General features: G+C 46.4%; 1 protein-coding gene and 11 non-coding genes across 12 annotated transcripts in view; 2 read left to right on the plus strand and 10 right to left on the minus strand.

Moving 5' to 3' along the window:
• Positions 1 to 23,624, plus strand: part of LOC144722059 (lipoxygenase homology domain-containing protein 1-like) — a 97,118-nt gene that overhangs the window by 30,578 nt on the left and 42,916 nt on the right. Inside the window, exons 25-30 of the mRNA XM_078600150.1 lie at positions 15,504 to 15,885; positions 19,123 to 19,277; positions 20,551 to 20,684; positions 22,151 to 22,308; positions 22,649 to 22,753; positions 23,143 to 23,271. Of these exons, the coding sequence (XP_078456276.1) occupies positions 15,504 to 15,885; positions 19,123 to 19,277; positions 20,551 to 20,684; positions 22,151 to 22,308; positions 22,649 to 22,753; positions 23,143 to 23,271 (1,063 nt within the window). The remainder of the gene's footprint in view (positions 1 to 15,503; positions 15,886 to 19,122; positions 19,278 to 20,550; positions 20,685 to 22,150; positions 22,309 to 22,648; positions 22,754 to 23,142; positions 23,272 to 23,624) is intronic.
• On the minus strand, positions 150 to 223 carry TRNAN-GUU (transfer RNA asparagine (anticodon GUU)). The gene has a single exon. It is a non-coding gene; the product is annotated as a tRNA-Asn (tRNA).
• TRNAN-GUU (transfer RNA asparagine (anticodon GUU)) lies at positions 1,079 to 1,152 on the minus strand. Its single transcript has one exon. It is a non-coding gene; the product is annotated as a tRNA-Asn (tRNA).
• On the minus strand, positions 2,162 to 2,235 carry TRNAN-GUU (transfer RNA asparagine (anticodon GUU)). Its single transcript has one exon. It is a non-coding gene; the product is annotated as a tRNA-Asn (tRNA).
• On the minus strand, positions 2,855 to 2,928 carry TRNAN-GUU (transfer RNA asparagine (anticodon GUU)). The gene has a single exon. It is a non-coding gene; the product is annotated as a tRNA-Asn (tRNA).
• On the minus strand, positions 3,752 to 3,825 carry TRNAN-GUU (transfer RNA asparagine (anticodon GUU)). The gene has a single exon. It is a non-coding gene; the product is annotated as a tRNA-Asn (tRNA).
• On the minus strand, positions 4,424 to 4,497 carry TRNAN-GUU (transfer RNA asparagine (anticodon GUU)). Its single transcript has one exon. It is a non-coding gene; the product is annotated as a tRNA-Asn (tRNA).
• On the minus strand, positions 5,325 to 5,398 carry TRNAN-GUU (transfer RNA asparagine (anticodon GUU)). Its single transcript has one exon. It is a non-coding gene; the product is annotated as a tRNA-Asn (tRNA).
• TRNAN-GUU (transfer RNA asparagine (anticodon GUU)) lies at positions 6,877 to 6,950 on the minus strand. Its single transcript has one exon. It is a non-coding gene; the product is annotated as a tRNA-Asn (tRNA).
• Positions 7,682 to 7,755, minus strand: TRNAN-GUU (transfer RNA asparagine (anticodon GUU)). Its single transcript has one exon. It is a non-coding gene; the product is annotated as a tRNA-Asn (tRNA).
• TRNAN-GUU (transfer RNA asparagine (anticodon GUU)) lies at positions 8,904 to 8,977 on the minus strand. The gene has a single exon. It is a non-coding gene; the product is annotated as a tRNA-Asn (tRNA).
• Positions 14,650 to 14,723, plus strand: TRNAN-GUU (transfer RNA asparagine (anticodon GUU)). The gene has a single exon. It is a non-coding gene; the product is annotated as a tRNA-Asn (tRNA).

Raw genomic sequence — 23,624 nt, forward strand, 5'->3', positions numbered from 1 at the left:
CCGATGATATTCGCTCGACGCAACTGCAACACGAGGCACAAAAATGCTACGCACATTTGGGGACTTTGTAAACATTTGTCAACATGACATGGTGTTTATTAGATTACCCAACAACTTCATCCTGACCTTTGCAACAGCAAAAAAAGCCTCGTCCCTGGGTGGGCTTGAACCACCAACCTTTCGGTTAACAGCCGAACGCGCTAACCAATTGCGCCACAGAGACAGCTGTAGGAGCACTTCCGACCGTTCCATCCTTAAGGCGTCTTCTCAATGATATTCACCTGTTAATAAACATTCATCCAGCATTGACCACGCGCAAACAAAATAAACTCACAAACACTTAACACACTCGCGAACACCGAAAATAATTTGCTCTGAGGCTTTAAGCTACCAGACATCAGCCAAGGGCATCAAATATTGGCGTGTCCTGCGCTGTACGTAACACATTACGACTGATTGCGAGCCATTGTAGCGCATTGGAAGAACATTGAAACGCTCAAAATCTTTGGTTGGCAACGTAACTTGGTTTGACTGCTTCCGACTGGCAAGTTTTCCATCTCAAAGTTGGTGTCTCAAACACGCGACGGTTCCATCTGTTGATGCCTCCAGCAGTACTTTGAAGTTGCTCTTCGTGAATCGTTCATCACCAACACCCCGTGTGAAACATTTCACTTTCCTTCCATGTCCGCAATATTCACGTTCACTGGCCTGGTGAGCCTGGTTCTTAAAAGTATGTTTTTTTTTCTAATTGCACGAGAATTTGTCAGCATGCACGTACATTTAAATAGAGCAATTAAATGTAACTATTTCGATTTAAAGCTTTCGTGACTGCAGGGATTCATCGTCTTGGTTCTTTCGGTAAAGTCACGTAGAAGGAGATTAATAAAATAGGTGGTCAAGTAGACAGAGTCTCTGTCTACTCGACCACCTGAAGACGGCTGCTTGCGTTGTGGCCGAAACGTCGTGAGAATAATTTTATTATGTTTTATTTTTATTATTTTATTATTCTCCTTCTACGTGACTTTACCGAAACAACCAAGACGAAAAATGTAACTAATTGTGAAAAAAAACAATCACACGTCCCTGGGTGGGCTTGAACCACCAACCTTCCGGTTAACAGCCGAACGCGCTAACCAATTGCGCCACAGAGACAGCTGTAGGAGCACTTTCGACCGTTCCATCCTTAAGGCGTCTTCTCAATGATATTCAAAAGCGGTTGCTTTGAGGCTTTAAGCTACCAGACATCTGCCACGGGCATCAGAGGTTGGCGTGTCCTGTGCTGTACGTAACACATTACGACTCATAATTAACGTTTTTGTGTTAGATCGCGTTATTTATAAACGCGATCTAACCCAAAAACGTTGATTATGAATAATATTGGTCGCGAAAGCCTACGTGTTAAACATTACCACTGATTGCGAGCCATTGTAGCGCATTGGGAGAACATTGAAACGCTCAAAAACTTTGGTTGGCAACGTAACTTGGTTTGACTGCTTCCGACTGGCAAGTTTTCCATCTCAAGATTGGTGTCTCAAACACGCGACGGTTCCATCTGTTGATGTCTCCAGCAGTTCTTTGAAGTTGCTCTTCGTGAGTCGTTCATCACCACACCTCGTGTGAAACTTTTCACTTTCCTTCCATGTCCGCAATATTCACGTTCACTGGCCGGCGCTGGCAGTGGTGAGCGTGGTTCTTAAAAGTATGGGGTTTTTTACACGCTTTCATTTCACTCTGTCTGTTATTGCCGTTGTTGTCGTTTTTGTATACTCAAATCTTGTAACTCAATTTTAACCCACTTCCCAATGTGATATCGACTGCAAACTTGGTATACTTATGTCATACTAATGACAATGCTTTCTTCAATCATAAAAAAATATATTTTGAAACATTATTTTTAACATGTTATGTTTCGGCTTGGGTCTAATTGTCCACGGTCAACTGACGTTGGCTGTAATTGGCCACGGTCCCTTACGTTATGGCAAGCTTCGGGGCCACTACCTGGAGTCGTGTAGTTCTGCCATTACTAGTACATTTCATAAAAGCGTGTTTAAAAAAACAAATTATTACTTATTTCTAATTGCATGAGCATTTGTCAGCATGCACGTACATTTAAATCGAGCAATTAAAATGTAACTTGTTGTGAACAAAATAAACAATCACACGTCCCTGGGTGGGCTTGAACCACCAACCTTCCGGTTAACAGCCGAACGCGCTAACCAATTGCGCCACAGAGACAGCTGCAATAAGCCACTTGCAGTTCCATGTTTGATGGATCAATGACATTCGCTGTCGTAAAATAGAATCGAGTGTTGACTTTGCGTAATCAAAATATACTCACAAACACAGTCCCATTTTGGTTGACAGCCGAACGCGCTAACCAATTGCCCCACAGAGACCTCTAGTAACAAACTCAGCTGACCGCGTGGTCTCCAAAGCCCACCGATGATATTCGCTCGACGCAACTGCAACACGAGGCACAACAATGCAACGCACATTTGGGGACTCGTCAACGAAAACTCCGTGCAGACTTATTGTTGGACAAAGAGAGACACGTCAGTCAGCAGGTGATTCACTCCCTTTGAGGTAATTGTAACTTTCATTGAACTATACTTTGTAGCGTTATACTTTGTTTAACCATGCACCGTGTACATAATGCAATGGCCCACAGTCTGTTGTTTTTGAAGGATAGCTCATGACCCACATGTTTTGTGAAAAATTCTAATTCATTCGAATGAATTTAACTGAAAAAAAACCGTGTCCACTAAATACATTTGCAAACACTTGCCAACATGACATGGTGTTTTATTAGTTTACCCAGCAACTTAATCCTGACCTTCACAACAAAAAATTGCCTCGTCCCTGGGTGGGCTTGAACCACCAACCTTTCGGTTAACAGCCGAACGCGCTAACCAATTGCGCCACAGAGACAACTGCGAAATGGCTCAGGCTGTTCCATCTTTAAGGCTTGTTGATGACATTCCTTGAAGTGAAACAAAACTGCCATTATTGACTTTGTTCAAGCAAAACACACTCACAATCATCGTCCCTGGGTGGGCTCGAACCACCAACCTTTTCAGTTAGGGGCCATCCACAAATGGCGTCACGCGATTTTGGACGATTTTGACCCCCCCTCTCGTCACAAAAAGTCAGACCCTCCCTCAATTATGACGTCACAAAGCTCTGCCCCCCCCCCCAAATAAAACATGCTTCAAATCGCTTTAAATTATTGTCATTATAGTGCGTATTTAATGTGGCGCTGCAATTTGATGTTGTAGGAGAACACATTTATTAAAAAGTATATTTAATTAAGTAGAACGTGTTGTCTATAATTTATTTAAAGTTGCTCATTTTGATGTGACGTCACATTTCTCAAACCCCCCCTCCCTCGTCACACATCGTCACAAATGTCTGACCCGCCCCCTAGGTGCGTGACGTCATTTATGGACTGCCCCTTAACAGCCCAAAACGTTCTTAAAAGTATGTTTTTTTGACACGCTTTCATTTAACTCACTCTGTCTGTTTTCGTCGTTGAGTCTAATTGTCCACGGTCCCTTACGTTATGGCAAGCTTCGGGCCATTTTTTGGAGTCGTGGAGTTCTGCTATTACTTGAACATTTCATAAAAGCGTGTTTAAAAAAAAGTTTTTTTGAATACTACTTATTTCTAATTGTACGAGCATTTGTCAGCATGCACATAGATTTAAATCGAGCAATTAAAATGTAACTTATTGTGAAAAAAATACACAATCACACGTCCCTGGGTGGGCTTGAACCACCAACCTTCCGGTTAACAGCCGAACGCGCTAACCAATTGCGCCACAGAGACAGCTGCAAGAAACCACCTGCAGTTCCATGTTTGATGGATCAATGACATTCGCTGTCGTAAAATAGAATCGAGTGTTGACTTTGCGTAATGAAAATATACTCACAAACACAGTCCCATTTTGGTTGACAGCCGAACGCGCTAACCAATTGCCCCACAGAGACCTCTAGTAACAAACTCAGCTGACCGCGTGGTCTCCAAAGCCCACCGATGATATTCGCTCGACGCAACTGCAACACGAGGCACAACAATGCAACGCACATTTGGGGACTCGTCAACGAAAACTCCGTGCAGACTTATTGTTGGACAAAGAGAGACACGTCAGTGTCTCTCTAATTGTAACTTTCATTGAACTATACTTTGTAGGGTTATACTTTGTTTAACCATGCACCGTGTACATAATGCAATGGCCCACAGTCTGTTGTTTTTGAAGGATAGCTCATGACCCACATGTTTTGTGAAAAATTCTAATTCATTCGAATGAATTTAACTGAAAAAAACCGTGTCCACTAAATACATTTGCAAACACTTGCCAACATGACATGGTGTTTTATTAGTTTACCCAGCAACTTAATCCTGACCTTCACAACAAAAATTGCCTCGTCCCTGGGTGGGCTTGAACCACCAACCTTTCGGTTAACAGCCGAACGCGCTAACCAATTGCGCCACAGAGACAACTGCGAAATGGCTCAGGCTGTTCCATCTTTAAGGCTTATTGATGACATTCCTTGAAGTGAAACAAAACTGCCATTATTGACTTTGTGCAAGCAAAACACACTCACAATCATCGTCCCTGGGTGGGCTCGAACCACCAACCTTTTCAGTTAGGGGCCATCCACAAATGACGTCACGCGATTTTGGACGATTTTGACCCCCCCCCCCTCGTCACAAAAAGTCAGACCCTCCCTCAATTATGACGTCACAAAGCTCAGCCCCCCCCCCCCCCAAATAAAACATGCTTCAAATCGCTTTAAATTATTGTCATTATAGTGCGTATTTAATGTGGCGCTGCAATTTGATGTTGTAGGAGAAACATTTATTAAAAAGTATATTTAATTAAGTAGAACGTGTTGTCTATAATTTATTTAAAGTTGCTCATTTTGATGTGACGTCACATTTCTCAAACCCCCCCTCCCTCGTCACACATCGTCACAAATGTCTGACCCGCCCCCTAGGTGCGTGACGTCATTTATGGACTGCCCCTTAACAGCCCAAAACGTTCTTAAAAGTATGTTTTTTTGACACGCTTTCATTTAACTCACTCTGTCTGTTGTCGTCGTTGAGTCTAATTGTCCACGGTCCCTTACGTTATGGCAAGCTTCGGGCCATTTTTTGGAGTCGTGGAGTTCTGCTATTACTTGTACATTTCATAAAAGCGTGTTTAAAAAAAAGTTTTTTTGAATACTACTTATTTCTAATTGTACGAGCATTTGTCAGCATGCACATAGATTTAAATCGAGCAATTAAAATGTAACTTAATGTGAAAAAAATACACAATCACACGTCCCTGGGTGGGCTTGAACCACCAACCTTCCGGTTAACAGCCGAACGCGCTAACCAATTGCGCCACAGAGACAGCTGCAAGAAACCACCTGCAGTTCCATGTTTGAGGAATCACTGACATTTGCTGTCGTAAAATAGAATCGAGTGTTGACTTTGCGTAATCAAATATACTCATAAACACAGTCCCATTTCGGTTGACAGCCGAACGCGCTAACCAATTGCGCCATAGATAACGCTCGTAACAAACTCAGCTGACCGCGTGGTCTCCGAAGCCCACCGATGATATTCGCTCGACGCAACTGCAACACGAGGCACAAATATGCGACGCACATTTGGGGACTCATCAATGAAAACTCCGTGCAGACTTATTGTAGGACAAAGGGAGACACGTCAGTCAGCAGGTCATTCACTCCCTTTTAGGCAATTGTAACTTTCATTGAACTATACAGTACTTTGTAGCGTTATACTTTGTTTACCCATGCACCGTGTACATAATGCAATGGCCCACAGTCTGTTGTATTTGAAGGATAGCTCATGACCCACATGTTTTGTGCAAAAGTTCCAATTAATTAAAATGCAAGTAACTGAAAAGAAACGCACTGCGCTGATTTTAGATGTGTCCACTGACGACATTTGCAAACATTTGTCAACATGACATGGTGTTATTATTTGGTTCTTTCGGTTAAGTCACGTCTAAAGATTAAATAATAAATTAAATTAAATAATAGCATACGACGTTTCGATTGCAACACAAGCAATCATCATCAGGTATAATGAAATAGCGACATAAAATCTAACCAGAAAACTATAGACAGACATATTAGCAGACAGATATCACCAAGATACATAGCGAGAGCAACACAGGTAACAGAGAGGGGTGATCGTCTCTGTGGGGTGGCCTTAAATAGACAGAGAGGGGGGGGGGCAGAGGCAGAGAGAGGGAGGGGGGTTAGAGAAATAATTAGCATATCAATGAGTGGTCAACAGACGTGGTGCTGCAAGTGCGATGACACGGCAAGCAAAGAGAAGTTTTAAGCTTATCTTTTTTCAACAAGTCGCCAGAGAGAGAGAAAAAAGATAAGCTTAAAGCTTCTCTTTGCTTGCCGTGTCATCGCACTTGCAGCACCACGTCTGTTGACCACTCATTGATATGCTAATTTTTTCTCTAACCCCCCTCCCTCTCTCTGCCTCTGCCCCCCCCTCTGTCTATTTAAGGCCACCCCACAGAGACGATCACCCCTCTCTGTTACCTGTGTTGCTCTAGCTATGTATCTTTGTGATATCTGTCTGCTAATATGTCTGTCTATAGTTTTCTGGTTAGATTTTATGTCGCTATTTCATTATACCTGATGATGATTGCTTGTGTTGCAATCGAAACGTCGTATTCTATTATTTAATTTAATTCATAATTTTATCTTTAGACGTGACTTAACCGAAAGAACCAAATAATAATTCCTGCAGTCACGAAAGTTCTAAAAATTAAGAATGACATGGTGTTTATTAGATTACCTAACAACTTAAATCCTAACCTTTGCAAAAAAAGAATAAACTCGTCCCTGGGTGGGCTTGAACCACCAACCTTCCGGTTAACAGCCAAACGCGCTAACCAATTGCGCCACAGAGACAATTGCAAGAGACCACGCGACCGTTGCATCCTTAAGGCGTCTTCTCAATGATATTCACCTGTGAATAAGCATTCATCCAGCATTGACCACGCGCAAACAAAACAAAATCACAAATACTTAACACACTCGCGAACACCGAAAAAAAATTTGCTCTGAGGCTTTAAGCTACCAGATATCAGCCACGGGCATCAGAGGTTGGCGTGTCCTGTGCTGTACCTGTACGTAACACATTACGACTGATTGCGAGCCATTGTAGCGCATTGGGAGAACATTGAAACGCTCAAAAACTTTGGTTGGCAACGTAACTTGGTTTGACTGCTTCCGCCTGGCAAGTTTTCCATCTCAAAGTTGGTGTCTCAAACACGCGACGGTTCCATCTGTTGATGTCTCCAGCAGTACTTTGAAGTTGCTCTTCGTGAGTCGTTCATCACCACACTCCGTGTGAAACATTCCACGTTCCTTCCATGTCCGCAATATTCACGTTCACTGGCCTGCACTGGCAGCGGTGAGCGTGGTTCTTAAAAGTATGGGTTTTTTTTCTAATTGCACGAGCATTTGTCAGCATGTAACGTATTTTTTTATTTAAAGCTTTCGTGACTGCAGGGATTCATCTTCTTGGTTCTTTCGGTAAAGTCACGTAGAATGGAAAAAAAATAGTAAAATAGTAAAATAATTCTCACGACTTTTCGGCCACAACGCAAGCAGTAACGTATTGTGAAAAAAAAAGCACACGTCCCTGGGTGGGCTTGAACCACCAACCTTCTGGTTAACAGCCGAACGCGCTAACCAATTGCGCCACAAAGACCGCTGCAAGCAGCCACCTGCAGTTCCATGTTTGAGGAATCAATGACATTCGCTGTCGTAAAATGGAATTGATTACACTGGTCAACACACTTTTCTGGCATAAGGGATTATATTCTAGATTTGAAGCTTTCGTGACTGCAAGGAATCATATTCTTAGGTTTTTTTCGGTAAAGTCACGTAGGTAAAACATCAAAATTAATGAAAATAAAATAAAATAAAACAAAAATCACGACGTTTCGGAGGCAACACAAGTCTCCGTCATCAGGTGGGACCGTCACAGCCGAATTAGCTGCATCAAGTGAGGCAATGATTCAAGATGTAATCCCTTATAAGCAATTTGAAGGGGGGAGGAGAGGGGGGAGCTCATCAGAATGTGGTAGCCAATGAATGGAACGTATCGGGAGGGAGGGGGGCGGGGCTCAAAGACAGCACGGAGTGCTAAGTACAACGCATCGGGAGGGGGGGGGGAGCTGGGCCAAAACAATGGACGACGGCTTGGACGCGGCTGCCGCTGCACACGCCAACACAATGGACAGAGAGGGGGGAGGGGAGGTCTGATACACATGATAGACAAAAGAATGAAAATGCCCATATTTATACCAATGCTGGCTGAACAATGAAGAGAGCACTGCCAAAAAATAACTCGGTAAAGTAAAGTAAAATAGTGCCTGTCAGATAAGATGGTCCAAAAATGGGTAATTAAGTCTTTTTTGCGTGGTTGATAACATCTATCCAATGATTACTAAGTTTGTACCCATCATCACGGTTGAAATTATGTCTGTGTTTGTATATTTGTATGGCTTCGTGTACATTATAATAAGGGATTATAATTTATTTAAAGTTGCGCATTTTGATCTGACGTCACATTTCTCAAACCCCCCCTTCCTCGTCACACATCGTCACAAATGTCTGACCCGCCCCCTAGGTGCGTGACGTCATTTATGGATGGTCCCTTAACAGCCCAAAACCCTCACCGATTGCACCAGAGAGACAGCTTGACCAGCGAACTGGCTATGAACTCTTTCTGGCTCATTGATGACATTCAGTTTAATTTAATTAATGGCTTAAACCACCAAGGCTCTTTAATGACATTCACTGTCATTTGATGACATCGAGTATTGTTATTATCGACTTTGTTCAAGCAAAACACGTCCCTGGGTGGGCTTGAACCACCAACCTTTCGGTTAACAGCCGAACGCGCTAACCAATTGCGCCACAGAGACATCTGCAAGGGCTCCCAGGCTGTGCCGTCTATAAGACTCGCAGATGACATTGCTCGAATCGACTGGACATCAGCTGCACAGAGGCAACGCAAAACAAGTCGGTGGGGGTGGTTATCGATTCTAGATTTGAAGCTTTCGTGACTGCAATGATTCATATTCTTAGGTTTTTTCGGTAAAGTCACGTAGGTAAAAACATTAAAAAGTAAAATAAAATAAAAATCACGACGTTTCGGAGGCAACACAAGCTTCCGTCTTCAGGTGGTACCGTCACAGCCACGACAGCTGTATCAAGTAAATGAGAGATTGCAGGAGTTACCACTGCGTTTATATGATGGTTGGAGAAGGTGGTGGGGCAAGGGCCGCATACTTATTATTAATATGGTAAGGTGAGGCTTGAGACTAAGAATAGACTGCATAACAAAGGCTGAGCCTTTGTTATGGAGAGGTGCGGTTTGTGACTCAACCTGTAACAAGAAGACCACCACTAAACATGGTTAAACAGTAATGGTTGTCTGTCAAATAAGATTGGTAAATAAGTGTAGTTAAATCTTTTTTTTTTTCATGGTTAATCACATCTTTCCAATGATTACTCAGTTTGTAACCGTCATCACGGTTGAAATTATGTCTGTGTTTGTATATTTGTATGGCTTCGTGTACAAACCTTTGATGGTAGCCAGGAGGTTTGCAGAGAACCTTGGTCTCGGAAAATACAATTTCATGAGAGCCCACCGAGTTGTAGCAATGATCGGCAACGGCCGAAAAATCAGTTCTGCCGTGTTTCAGATCTGACTTGTGCTCGCGGACACGATCAGAGACATGACGTTTCGTTTCTCCAATGTAGCAATCACCACAAATGCAACTCAATTTGTAGACTCCAGGATACTGTAAGTCAGGAACGACATCCTTCACAGATGGAATCAAATCACGTATTTTATGCACTGTACTGAATCGGACTTGGATCTTATGTTTGTTTAGAATTTTGGAGATCTTTTTGGTCACGCCTGCTATGTATGGCAACGTGATAGTTTTTGTCGGAGTTTCATGTGGCTGTTTCTGTATGGTGGGAGAGACAGCTTGGCGGATAGTGCGGTCAGAGTATCCGTTCATCCTGAGGGCCCGATGTACATGTCTTAATTCACCGGCCAGGTGGTGTTGGTCAGCAATGCCATGGGCTCTGTGGTATAGCGTTTTGATGAGAGAATCAGAATTCAATCCATGTTGGACTAAGTCCTCAATTATTGTTAGGGTGTCCGGTACTGGGACTTTGGTGAACAAAGATACTACATCAAAGCTGACGAGGATGTCATCAGGAGATAGTACCATGTCCTTAACCATAGAGACTAATTGGGTTGAGTTGAGTACTGCCGAAGAGGTCTTGCCTGTGAAGGGGAGCAGAGTATCTGATAGAAAACGGGCTAGTTTGTACGTAGGAGAGTTTATCGTCGACACGATGGGTCGTAGCGGGGTGCCTTCTTTATGGATTTTGGGAAGACCATAGAGTCTGGGTGGTCTAGCCGCCGATGGTTTTAGAGAGGGAAGTTTGCTTGGTTCGATTAGGGAAGTCGAACTCGTGATGATACTGTTGGTTTTTGTCGTTAGGTTTTTAGTGGGATCGTTTTTAATTTTGGAGTAACTCCCATCATTAAGAAGGTCCAGGATTTTGTTGTTGTATGAATCTTTATCCATGATGACCGTGGCATTGCCCTTGTCTGCCGAGAGGATGACTATATCATCTCTCTTTTTTAGGTCCGCGAGTTCAGAGCGTTCGTTTTTGCTGATGTTACTAGTGGGTTTCTTAGCATTCTTAAGAATAGTAGCTATTTCAGCTCTTGCTACATCTGCATGGATGTGTCCTATGCCTCTGAGGGCTACATCAATCTGAGAAATCATATCCTCTACTGGTATATATTTAGGAGTGACGGCGAAATTTAGTCCTTTGGCCAGTACCGTTTTTAGATTGTCAGAAATTGGGATGTTACTCTGATTAATCACGGTCTTGTTAACATCCAGCTTTGCGATGTGTGGCTCTGGTTTCTTCTTAGATAGGAGGTTGAATTTAGAAATCAGGTTAGCTTTGCATTTGGCTGACATTGAGTCAGCAGAAGCAGAAGTCATGTAATCAACGTGGTTCCAATCGGAAGGTGACATTTTTTGTATTAACATTAAATGTGTTTGTAAGAGAGTCTTGTCTAAATTATCGAGTTCAGATCGGAGTAACCTTATTCTCTCCGAGATTAGTGATAGGCTAGCTTTAAATAAGATCTGTTTAGAGTTCGGTGAGGACACAGCAGCGGATGTGAGTGTGAAAGCGATGGGTATTACCTTGTTATCTCGGCATCTCTTGAGGAAGGCCAGCGTCTCGAGAAGCTGTGACTTCTTGTCTCGTTGTCTGTTAAAAACTCTAACAGATAGGTGGAATTCCTCCCCGTAGAGGGCATTAATTCTAGATTTGAAGCTTTCGTGACTGCAATGATTCATATTCTTAGGTTTTTTTCCCTCTGTCGACTTCATCGGAGAAAAGCACTGGGAAATGCAAAACTCGGTTAGGATTCTGATGTTATTTAAATATGTCACAGTGTGGAGTTATGACTTTCGTCGAAAAGTCTACTTTCTTTAAGACGTTTTCTCTATTTAAACGTGCTGCTTGAGTACTTACTGGATAAGTAAGTCTAAAGCAATAATAAGTCATGTTAATTTATTTGATTATGAATTATAATATTTGTCATGAATCATGTTATTTTTTGTTGTAGAAAGAGGCATACATTGATGACGATAAATTATGTTGTTTCGATGTATATCCCCCTTTCTCTCTCTTTATCATCACGTCGGGCTGTCTGCTCCTGCCTTTGTCCCTCTTAGGCTGCCTCCACATCACCGTGTCTCTCTGTCTGTCTCCCTGTGTCTCCACATCACCGTGTCTCTCTCTGTCTGTCTCCCTGTGTCTCCACATCACCGTGTCCCTCTCTGTCTGTCTCCCTGTGTCTCCGTGTCTCTCTCTCTGTCTGTCTCCCTGTGTCTCCACATCACCGTGTCTCTCTCTCTGTCTCCCTGTGTCTCCACATCACCGTGTCTCTCTCTGTCTGTCTTCCTGTGTCTCCACATCACCGTGTCTCTCTCTGTCTGTCTTCATGTGTCTTCACATCACCGTGTCTCTCTGTCTGTCTCCCTGTGTCTCCACATCACCGTGTCTCTCTCTGTCTGTCTTCCTGTGTCTCCACATCACCGTGTCTCTCTCTGTCTGTCTCCCTGTGTCTTCACATCACCGTGTCTCTCTGTCTGTCTCCCTGTGTCTTCACATCACCGTGTCTCTCTGTCTGTCTCCCTGTGTCTCCATATCACCGTGTCTCTCTCTGTCTGTCTCACTGTGTCTCCACATCACCGTGCCCCTCTCTGTCTGTCTCCCTGTGTCTCCGTGTTTCTCTCTCTGTCTGTCTCCCTGTGTCTTCATATCACCGCCACTCTCTCTGTCTGTCTCCCTGTGTCTCCACATCACCGTGCCCCTCTCTGTCTGTCTCCCTGTGTCTCCGTGTCTCTCTCTGTCTGTCTCCCTGTGTCTCCACATCACCGTGCCCCTCTCTGTCTGTCTCCCTGTGTCTCCGTGTCTCTCTCTCTGTCTGTCTCCCTGTGTCTCCACATCACCGTGTCTCTCTCTGTATGTCTCCCCGTGTCTCCGTGTCTCTCTCAGTATGTCTCCCTGTGTCTCCACATCACCGTGTCTCTCTCTGTCTGTCTCGCTGTGTCTTCACATCACCGTGTCTCTCTCAGTCTGTCTCCCTGTGTCTCCGTGCCCATCTCTCTGCGTCTCTCTATCAAGCCCATCTCCTCCTAACCCTCTCTCTCTCTGCATCTCTTTGACTATCCTCGCACTCCTAGTGCCGGATGAAGCTAGTGCGTGGCTGGTAGCATATGTTATGAAGGGGTCTAAAATAAAAACACGTAAATATTAAAACACAATTTTTTTACTTGCATAGTAAAGTAATTGTATTTTTTCATTTGCCACACAGCCAGATAATACGACAAATCGCTAACCTTAACACCCAGTCGTTCAAAAAAGTCGAAGGCGGTATAGTACCACAGTAATAGAGCATATTCTTGGTTCTTTCGGTAAAGTCACGTAGAAGGGAAATAATAAAATAATAATATATTTTTTTCTCCATACTGATATTATTTTATTATTTCCCTTCTAATAATAACAATAATAAAATAATAAATTAGTTGTTGTTTTATATTTATTTTATTTTATTATTTCTCTTCTACGTGACTTTACCGAAAGAACCAAGAGTATGAATCCCTGCAGTCACGAAAGCTTTAAATCAGTAATAGAGCAAGTGCACAATCACTGAACCGGAATTGATCGCTTGAACGCATTTAGCGCGGGGCCCTTGAAGGTGCGGGGCCCGTAGCACGTGTAGCTACTTGTGCTACGAGGATAATCCGGCACCGCCTTACACCCCACCGCGATGTTCATGCGCCCAGAGTCGGCGTCGTCCCCCACGCCACCCACCCCACATCGCTCCCGTCCACGTGTACGCTGCCGCGCAGCTGGAAGGCGGCTCGGAGGGTACGTGTCGATGAACGACTAAAGAAGGGGGGGGGGGGCAACTTTAAAAGGGCAGGTGTGGGAGCATTAGATGGATGGAATCGTCGTGTGTTTGAGATTCCAACATTGCGGGTGGACAATTTGCCAGGCGGTAAGCAGAGTAGAGCAAATGTGTTGAAAAACGACATTTTCAGAGGGTTTGAGTTGTCCTTCACCAATCAACTACAATATCAGTCAGAACATGTTGCGTACAGACGCGGCGGCCTCTGATGCCCGTGGCTGATGATGTCTGGTCGCTTAAAACCTGAACGCAAATGCCACGAGTGAGCCTTAAAGACAGGACGGCCAACTCAGCCATTCAGCTGTCGCTGTGGAGCAATCGATTAGCGTGCGTAGCTTTTACTCGAAAGGTTTGGGCGTGTTCAAACCCACCCAGGGACGCGTGTGAGTTGTGATTTTGCACACAAGAAGTGAACGTTGTATTGCTGTTTGTTCGCAATTAAGTATTTCCGTGTTGCAGAAATACGATTTTAACGGTTACATTTGTTTCTGAATTCGTCATTTTTGTTGTTGTTGCATTTAATGATGAACAGCGGTATTGTCTCTTTTCGGGTGTCGTCACGTATGAATATGATTTGGTGACCTGGATAATGGTACATCCCACCTGCATATGACTGGCTTGCTTAAATAAAACAATACAGCAAATAGGTTTTGGACTTTTCCATGCTCACATATCCTTTGGATGGCACTCTCATGCTCACATTCCCTTTTGATTGCACCCGTTGGGTTGCACTCCCTCGTCGAGGAGGCCGCTCTCCTCCTATCTTACAGTTACATGCTAATTTCTTACATTAACATCACTAGCCCCGGCCACTTCTTGATGACCCTTTGGCTGCACCCATTTCAAACCTTTTAAAACAGTCTGCCTCAGCAGCAGACCATGCTTTCCCACCTGATGACGGACGCTTGTGTTGCGCCCGAAACGTCGTGATTTATTTTATTTTATACCCTACGTGACTTTACCGAAAGAACCAAAGAGTATTATTATCTTGTGTTCCCCTAATTAATTAGCATGGTTGAAGCATCAGCAGTCTCGCGTTCTTGAGAGCACAGTCAAGCAACATCGTCAGCTGTCTCTGTGGCGCAATTGGTTAGCGCGTTCGGCTGTTAACCGAAAGGTTGGTGGTTCAAGCCCACCCAGGGACGTGAAATTTTTTTTCGCTCACAAGAAGTGAACTTTTAATTTCTCGATTTGAATGTGCGTGCATGTTGACAAATCTTCGTGTAATTAATTTTATAAAAAATTAAAGAACCACGCTCACCGCTGCCAGTAATGGGGACCATCCAGTGGAAGCCAGTGAACGTGGATATTGCGGATATGGTAGGAAGTGAAATGTTCAACACGGGGTCTGGTCGTGAACGACTAAAAAAATTGCAACTTCAAAGTCCTGCTGGAGCATCAATAGATGGAACTGTCGTGTGTGCAAAATACGAAGAGCTCAGGAACATTACGGATACCTGTGCAAATCGTATTTCTCCAGCACGTAAGACAAACAACTTAACTGCGTACCAACAGCAATTAAATGTTGACTTCTCGCGTGCAAGATAATTTCACACTCGCATCCCTGGGTGGGCTTGAACCACCAACTTTTCGGTTAACAGAAACAGTTGCGAAAACACTCAGGCTATTCCATCTTTAAGGCTCTTCCATGACATTCTCTTTAAGCAACCAGGCGTCATCCGCTCTCTCTTTTCTCTACGTCTGTCTCTCCTCGTCTGTCTCGCTGCGTCGTTCTCCACGTTTCACTGTCACCCGTTATAACCAAAACCGCTATTTTGCACCACCACCACATCTCCTGCGCGCGCGACACAGCGTTCGCACGGTGCCAACCATCCCCCCCACCCAATGTTCATGCCATCGCCACGGCTTGCACCCAAGGTCAGCGTCTCCCCCCCCCCCTTCCTTCGGTCCCCGGTGCCGCACAGCTGGAGGCGGAGGACGTGGGACGGCTGGCGAAGCTGCGCGTGGGTCACGACGACAAGGGCCTCTCCTCCGCGTGGTTCCTCGACTCCGTCACCGTGCGACGCTTCCGCGGCAAGCGCGACCTCGCCAACGCCGCCGCCGCCGCCGCGGGCGGCGCCCGGACGAACGGGGAGGCCGGCGCCGGCCGACGGGACGGGAGCCGTCGCGGGAGCCTCGCCGGGGTGGCCGCACCGATGGCGTCGCTGGCGGGCAAGGGGCCGGGCGGAGAGGCGGACGGGGACGTGGAGACGTACACGTTCGCGTGCCGCCGCTGGCTCGCTCGCAACGAGGACGACGGGCAGGTGGTGCGCGAGCTGCTCCCCCAGGAGGGCAGCAACCTGAAAGGTGGGAGGGGAGAGCTGCTCGGTTCTGGCCTTACGCGGGCGTGGAGGGCAGGGTCACATTTATGGTCATTTGGCACCACCCGGAGGGACCCATCCAGGGGGACCCACCTAGGGGAGAACAGAAAATACCACTCCCCTATCCGCCCGCCCACGCCTCTCTCCCCACTCTTGATGTACAATCAAAATTACGAACTTTCAGAGATTCGAACAAACCCGTCCGTATTCAAATCTAGAAACCCGTCCGTGTGTCCAGTTGCCTGTTCGGACCGAGACTCGTAAGTTCGAGCACCGCGCAATAGATGGCGGTGGTGGCATCTACATCTATAGAACGTGAAGAACCAGTGGCATCTGCACAGGAGATTTTAAAACTTTTAAAGCCATTCCCTGTGTTTAGTGTACATGCCGTACAACATGTTTGGAATCGACATGAGTAAAGTTCACTTACGAACAGGCCTCTGGAACCTAACTCGTTCGTAAGTAGAGGAGTCCCTGTATTTTATCTGTATAAAGACAAAGATTTCCCGTATAGCCTTTAAGAAGCTGTTGGGACAAGTTATGTTCGCGAGTTGCACCTATGAAGGCCGGCACGGCACGCGAGGAGGTGGGTAGCCAGCACCACGCCCGGCCGCCTTTGTATCCCCAGTGGGGTGGATTAAACACCGCAAGGTACTCATTTGAGGCTGAGTCGACCTAGGGAAGGCCCAGGACCGGTTCAGATAATTGTCACTGGTGTTGGCCGTGAGCGGGAATCGAATTCGGGTTGCCGGGTTTGTAGCGCAGCGCGCTAACCACTACACATACCCAATATGTGACGTCATTATTTAAAAAAATATATTTTTAAAGGTAGGATCGGGCGACACGTGGGCATTGGACAAATGTGCCTTTTGCTTCCCTCCCCCGCTATTAAATACAGCCCTGGCGTAGGGTGAAGGAGGAATTGCACTCCAACTAAGAATTCATTCTTGAGGGATGCTTTCTAATTACAGCGCCGATCAGCGAGATAGATGGTTACAATTAATCATGCAGCAGCCGTGATGAATCTGTCGCTAGATGAAGGCCTTTCCAAATCATTGCCAGTGGTGCTACGGTGCAAAAATCCACTATTTCATCGCTTCATTTCCACGGTGGATTTTCTGTCGGACGCATTCCATTCCTTGGCTACCATTCTGTCACTATTCTTGCTAAATACTATAAATACTGTAAATCGGTGTCACTGGATCCAAATTATGAACATTTCCAAATGCAGGTATCGTCGAAATTATTCAAACATTCAATGCCAGAGGATTATTTACTGCACTGTTATGTTTTTTTTAACGTCATACAATGTTAAACATGTGTTTTTACATAAAGGGCCCAATAAAATGGCTTTGGTGCTGAAGTACACAGTGGGCAGCAGGCCAGATTAGGGCAGCAGTTAAAGTCGAAACCGTTTAAACACCATGGCAACCGCTTGCTTAATTGAACATTTTCCATCTTCGCATTTGCTTCATGTCTTAATGGCATTTATTAAACATTTTTTTAGAACCCCTTTTCCCTAAATTATTGATGCGATCGTGCCGTTTCATTTTAATAATTGAGGCGGCCGTTGCTCCCAGGCGGATTGGTCGGGGAGTGCCATCTGTCACGTGCAATGTTTCCGTCTGCGCTGACCGGGGGTGATGACGGGGGAAGCGATGCTCGTTGTTGGGTACAGCGCTGCCACTTAGCAATCTCGGGGAGCTGTTGCTTTAAGCAAAGCAGCTGGCAAAGGCAAATCGTCTGTCTCTCGTGGCGCTATGGGTTAGGGCAGGGGTCGGCAACCAAAATAACAAGAAGAGCCATTTCTTTCCAATTCGGTACAAAATTCAGTATTTCAAGAGCCGCAATGCATCTATGTACGTACATATCGTCAAGAAGCAGCCCGTAAAGAGCCGCATGCGGCTCCGGCGCCGTAGGTTGCCGACCCCTGGGTTAGGGTGTCTGGGCGTTAACCGAAAGTGTTGCTGCTTCATGCCCACCCGGGGGAGTAGTACGTGCGCGGTTTTTTTTCTGTTGCAAACAAGAAGTCAATATTGAATTGGTCAGTGAACGTAACAGGCGACTATAATCAAGACGTGTGAATGAGTCGGTGGAACCTTTTTAGATGGTAGAGATATCAACTTTCCTGGAAAAGAACCAAATGAAACAATAGAGCAAGTAGGTTGTTAATCCAAAAATTGCATAACATATTCGAATGTTCTTCCGATGAAATACAATGGCAGGTCAACAGTTGTGTCGCGATGTGCAATGCTTTGCCAGTCCACCACCGGATGAAGGCTTCCCCAGCCACAGGAACCCCTGACGCATTTGGTCGATGTGTCCTGGCCTGCCCAGGCCATCAGAGAGCTGTCTTTGCGACGCAATCGGTTGCCCACCAGAAGTCGATGCTAGATTGCATCTTATTAACGGGGCATTAAACACAAGACCGCAACAGAATGCTTGCAGCTGTACTGCGGTGAAGATGGTTTAGTGTGTTTGGTTGTTAACAGAAAGGTTGGTGGTTCACACCCACCCAGGGATGTGAGTGTTTTTTTCCATTAAATACAATTAAAGTGGTTGATATTATAATTGTTTTTTTACCCTTCTATCTGGCAACAAAACTGACACCTTTTTTTTACAAGGGGTCATGTTTGCATAGACCACAATACCTGCAGCCATAATGCAAACAAAAAACATAACTCTGATAATGTATGCACTGTCCTTGAAGTTGATTGGTCCACACCCGAGGCAGCTTTCCTTAGAGCCTAGTCTCACATGGGTTGGACCAGATGACGCCAAAAGGCGCACAACTCAAAGACAATATTGTTTAGTACGATCGCATTGTCTTTAGCAGGATTCTTCAACTGGCGGCCAGTGGGCCACATGTGGCCCAGGAAGGCCCAAGGGAGTGGCCCATTGAGCTGTGGAACCGCCAAGACATATCTGGCGCCGAGTATTAAATAAACACAGATTGGTGACGTGAAAGGGAGACGAACAGGATCGACGAGGAGAGAGCCGTTGACAAGCTGCATTATAATAGTCACAGGGCATCTCAACGCGATGTCATAACGTATGGTGTCACATGACCATGAAGCACATGCCAGTCACATTGGTGGGCTGCCTGGAAACACGGCTGAGGAACCCCAGATTCCAGAGGATCGTCGACGATGACGTGCCGCCCCTCCCCACTCTCGCTTCGGCACCCCCACTCCTGCCGTCGTTTCTCCGGCTCGCCCCCCAGAATGCACGTACAGCGTGCACGTGTTCACGGGCGATGTGCGTGGCGCCGGCAGCAACGCCAACGTCTTCATCACCGTCTACGGCACCGCGGGTGACTCCGGCGAGCGGCAATTGCGCGATTCCGAGAAGCACCGCAACAAGTTCGAGCGCGCAAACGTGAGACCCCCCGCCAAAAATGCACGCACGGTGGATTTGCCCGTGGTGGAGGTGGCGTTTGGTGGCGGTGGTGATTGTGGTGCTAATGGTAGTTGGTGGTAGTGAGTGGGTGGGGCTACCTGAGTAGTGGGTGGAGCTAACTGGGTAGTGGGTGGGGCTACCTGAGTGGTGGGTGGAGCTAACTGGGTAGTGGGTGGAGCTACCTGAGTAGTGGGTGGAGCTACCTGAGTAGTGGGTGGAGCTAACTGGGTAGTGGGTGGGGCTACCTGAGTAGTGGGTGGAGCTACCTGAGTCGTGGGTGGGACTCGCTAAGTAGTGGGTGGAGCTAACTGGGTAGTGGGTGGGGCTATCTGAGTAGTGGGTGGAGTTAACTGGGTAGTGGGTGGAGCTACCTGAGAAGTAAGTGGAGCAACCTGAGTCGTGGGTGTGGTTGACAGAGGAGTAGAATCTTGATTTGAAGCTTTCGTGACTGCAGGAATCCATACTCTTTGGTTCTAAAAAAAGTCACGTAGGTATAAAATATATCTACGTGACTTTACCGAAAGAACCAAAGAGTACAGAGGAGTAGAAGTCGTTGCGACCAACAGCGCAGACCGAAGAGGCAACTCACTGTGTGGGTGAGGCTCGTGGTTGAGTGAGCGTGGCTTTGAGGACCATGTGCTCTGGTTGAGTTTCTTCAGGAACTCGCTCCCAGCCCATGGAGTGAAACACGAACATCCTGAAAACACATCGGAGAGCTATACAGCACAAACGCTATGATATGAACATGTATTGACGTTGAACTTCTTTCGCACCGTACATAGCCAACCGTGCTAATCCGAGGCGTGTAAATGTTGGGTGTTTATCTTCTTGGTTCTTTCGGTAAAGTCACGTAGAAGGGAAGTAATAAAATAATACAAATTCTCACGAGGTTTCGGCCAAGCAGCCGTCCTCAGGACGGCTGCTTGCTTGGTTCTTTCGGTAAATTACGTCCCTTCTACGTGACTTTACCGAAAGAACCAAGAAGATGAATCCCTGCAGTCACGAAAGCTTTAAATCGAAATGTTGGGTGTTTGTTGACCTTTCCCCCCCCCCTCCGCACCTCCGATTAGCACAGTTAATTACGTACGGTGCAAAAGAAACTTAACATACATACGACATTACAGAACAAATGTGATGTAGGAGACTGACAAAAGAAAAAAAAGGAGTCAGCTCTTAAATCGTGTGTGGCGGATATCCACGTCGCCAATGGCCTCCCGGCTGCCACTGTGTCATCGTTCTGCGGCCGCTGCAGGAGGACGTCTTCACAGTCGCGGCCGTGGACCTGGGCGAGCTGAAGAAGGTGCGGCTGCGACATGACAACAGCGGCGTTAGCGCCGGCTGGTTCCTCGACCGCGTGGAGGTCACGGAGCAGACGTCCCAGCGCAAGTGAGGGCACCCGCGCCGGCGCAAGGGTTGGAGCGTGCAGGCGGGTGGACGCGCAAGGGTGTCTGTCGGAAGGGTTGTACACGTGATAAGCCACTACTTCTTCTTGGTTCTTTCGGTAAAGTCACGTAGAAGGGAAATAATAAAATAATAAAAATAAAACATAATATATTATATTATTATAGTATTTTATTATATTATTTTATATTATTTTATTATGTTTATTTTATATTGATAAAACATAATATATTGTATAATTATATTATAAAATTATATAGTTTAATATAATATTATTTAATTTTATAATGTTCTATTTTTATTATTTTATTATTTCCCTTCTACGTGACTTTACCGAAAGAACCAAGAAGATGAATTCCTGCAGTCACGAAAGCTTTACATCGAAATATAAGCCACTACGTCGAGCTATCGTTTGTGGGCCAGCTCACTTGTGAAAAAGAACGACGTAGCTCAGTGGGCCTTAACTGGTAAAATAACAAAATTGTTTTAGTTTATTTTGTGTCGTGCACGGCCCCACCATGTTATTGTCGCCTGCGGACACCGCGCTAGGTACGTGTTCCCATTGTCATCACCTGTGCTCACTTCACTAGGTACGTGTTCCCATTGTCTTCACCTGTGCCCACCGCGCCAGGTACGTGTTCCCATTGTCTTCACCTGTGCTCACCTCGCCAGGTACGTGTTCCCATTGTCATCACCTGTGCTCACTTCACTAGGTACGTGTTCCCATTGTCTTCACCTGTGCCCACCGCACCAGGTACGTGTTCCCATTGTCATCACCTGTGCTCACTTCACTAGGTACGTGTTCCCATTGTCTTCACCTGTGCCCACCGCACCAGGTACGTGTTCCCATTGTCTTCACCTGTGCCCACTACGCCAGGAACGTGTTCCCATTGTCATCACCTGTGCTCACTTCACGAGGTACGTGTTCCCATTGTCTTCACCTGTGCCCACCGCACCAGGTACGTGTTCCCATTGTCTTCACCTGTTCTCACCTCGCCAGCTACGTGTTCCCATTGTCATCACCTGTGCCCACCGCGCCATGTACGTGTTCCCATTGTCATCACCTGTGCCCACCGCGCCAGGTACGTGTTCCCATTGTCTTCACCTGTGCTCACCACGCCAGGTACGTGTTCCCATTGTCTTCACCTGTGCTCACCTCGCCAGCTACGTGTTCCCATTGTCATCACCTGTGCCCACCGCGCCAGGTACGTGTTCCCATTGTCTTCACCTGTGCTCACCACGCCAGGTACGTGTTCCCATTGTCTTCACCTGTGCTCACCACGCCAGGTACGTGTTCCCATTGTCTTCACCTGTGCTCACCTCGCCAGCTACGTGTTCCCATTGTCATCACCTGTGCCCACCGCGCCAGGTACGTGTTCCCATTGTCTTCACCTGTGCTCACCACGCCAGGTACGTGTTCCCATTGTCTTCACCTGTGCCCACCACGTCAGGTACGTGTTCCCGTGCGGGCGCTGGCTGGCCGTGGACGAGGACGACGGGCAGGTGGCGCGCGAGCTCGTGGCGCAGGACCCCGCCCGGGCGAAGGCCCCGGCACTCGGCTCGGCAAAGCGGCCCAAGTCCAGCGCCAGCCTCAGCTTGGAGCAGAAAGGCAGGGGCGGGGGGGCATGGGCGGGGGGGGGGGCGGGGTGGGGGGCGGGGGGGCATGGGCGGGGGGGGGCGGGGTGGGGGGCGGGGGGGCACGTGGGCAACATTCACCAGGCCCTTAGGGCTCTATCCACCTGGCACTAGGCACTACGAACTAGGAAACTCACACTCGCCACGCTGGGAGTCGTGGGTGGTGTTCGTGTCTTGATGGGAAGTTGTGAACGGTGCTAGTGTGGCGATGGGGATGTGTGTGTGGTGTTTGTGTGGTGATGGTGAGACGTGTGTGATATTAATGTGGTGATGGTGAGACACGTGTGGTGTTAATGTGTACGTCGCCCGTGCAGCTCAGCTCACGACGTACAACATCAAGGTGAAGACAGGAGACAAGCGTGGATCGGGCACGGACGCCAATGTCTTCATGGTGCTGTACGGAGAGAAGGACGACACCGGTAGATAGGCAACTTGCCGCTTGATTGTCGGTTCCTTCCACATCATCATGTTTTTTGTTCTGGTTGTCAACCTATTCAGCATCGTCGCATTATGATAATTATAGACATCATCGTGGGATCATCTGCATCATCATTGGATTTTAAATCGGCATTGCCGTATCACTGTCATTGTTATCATCACCAGCGTCTGCATCAGCAATTATCAGTATCGGCGAGAGAAGCATCCTCGTAATCATAATCAGCAGCAGCAGCATTATTCGCAAACATCATCACGTGCAAGAAAAAGATCAGTATCAGGAAGAGTAGCATCATAAGCAACAGCAGCATGATCAGCTTCATCACCATCATTGTCGTTGCCACGGTTTGATGGTCTGTGTTTGTTGCCACAGGCAAGGTAAACCTGAAGTCATCCAAAACCAACAAAAATAAGTTTGAGAAGGGCCAGATTGATGAGTTTACCCTGGAAGCTGTCGACATCGGAGCCCTGAAGAAGATTAAGATTGGACACGACAATGCAGGTAATCCCCCTTCTAGGAGAAATGAATGAATGAAATGAATACTGTAATAAATTTGTGCGAGTGTTTTTTTTGCTGGCAAGAAGTCAATACTAAATTACATCTTATTACAGTGAATGGCATTGCCAAGTCTTGAAGATGCGCCACAGATGCAGCTGTCTCTGTGGAGCAATTGGTTAGTGCGTTCGCCTGTTAATTAAAAGGTTGGTGGTTAAAGCCCACCCAGGAACGATGGTTGTGAGTGTATTTTGCTTGCAGAAAGTCTATACTAGATTTGTTTTTAAGACAGCGAATGTCATGAATTCCTCAAACATGGAACAGCAAGTGGCTGCTTGCAGCCGGTGTTGTGGTGCAAT

Source organism: Lampetra planeri, chromosome 13 (assembly GCF_965212315.1).
Source record: "Lampetra planeri chromosome 13, kcLamPlan1.2.h2, whole genome shotgun sequence".
In the NCBI taxonomy this organism is placed as follows: Eukaryota; Metazoa; Chordata; class Hyperoartia; order Petromyzontiformes; family Petromyzontidae; genus Lampetra; species Lampetra planeri.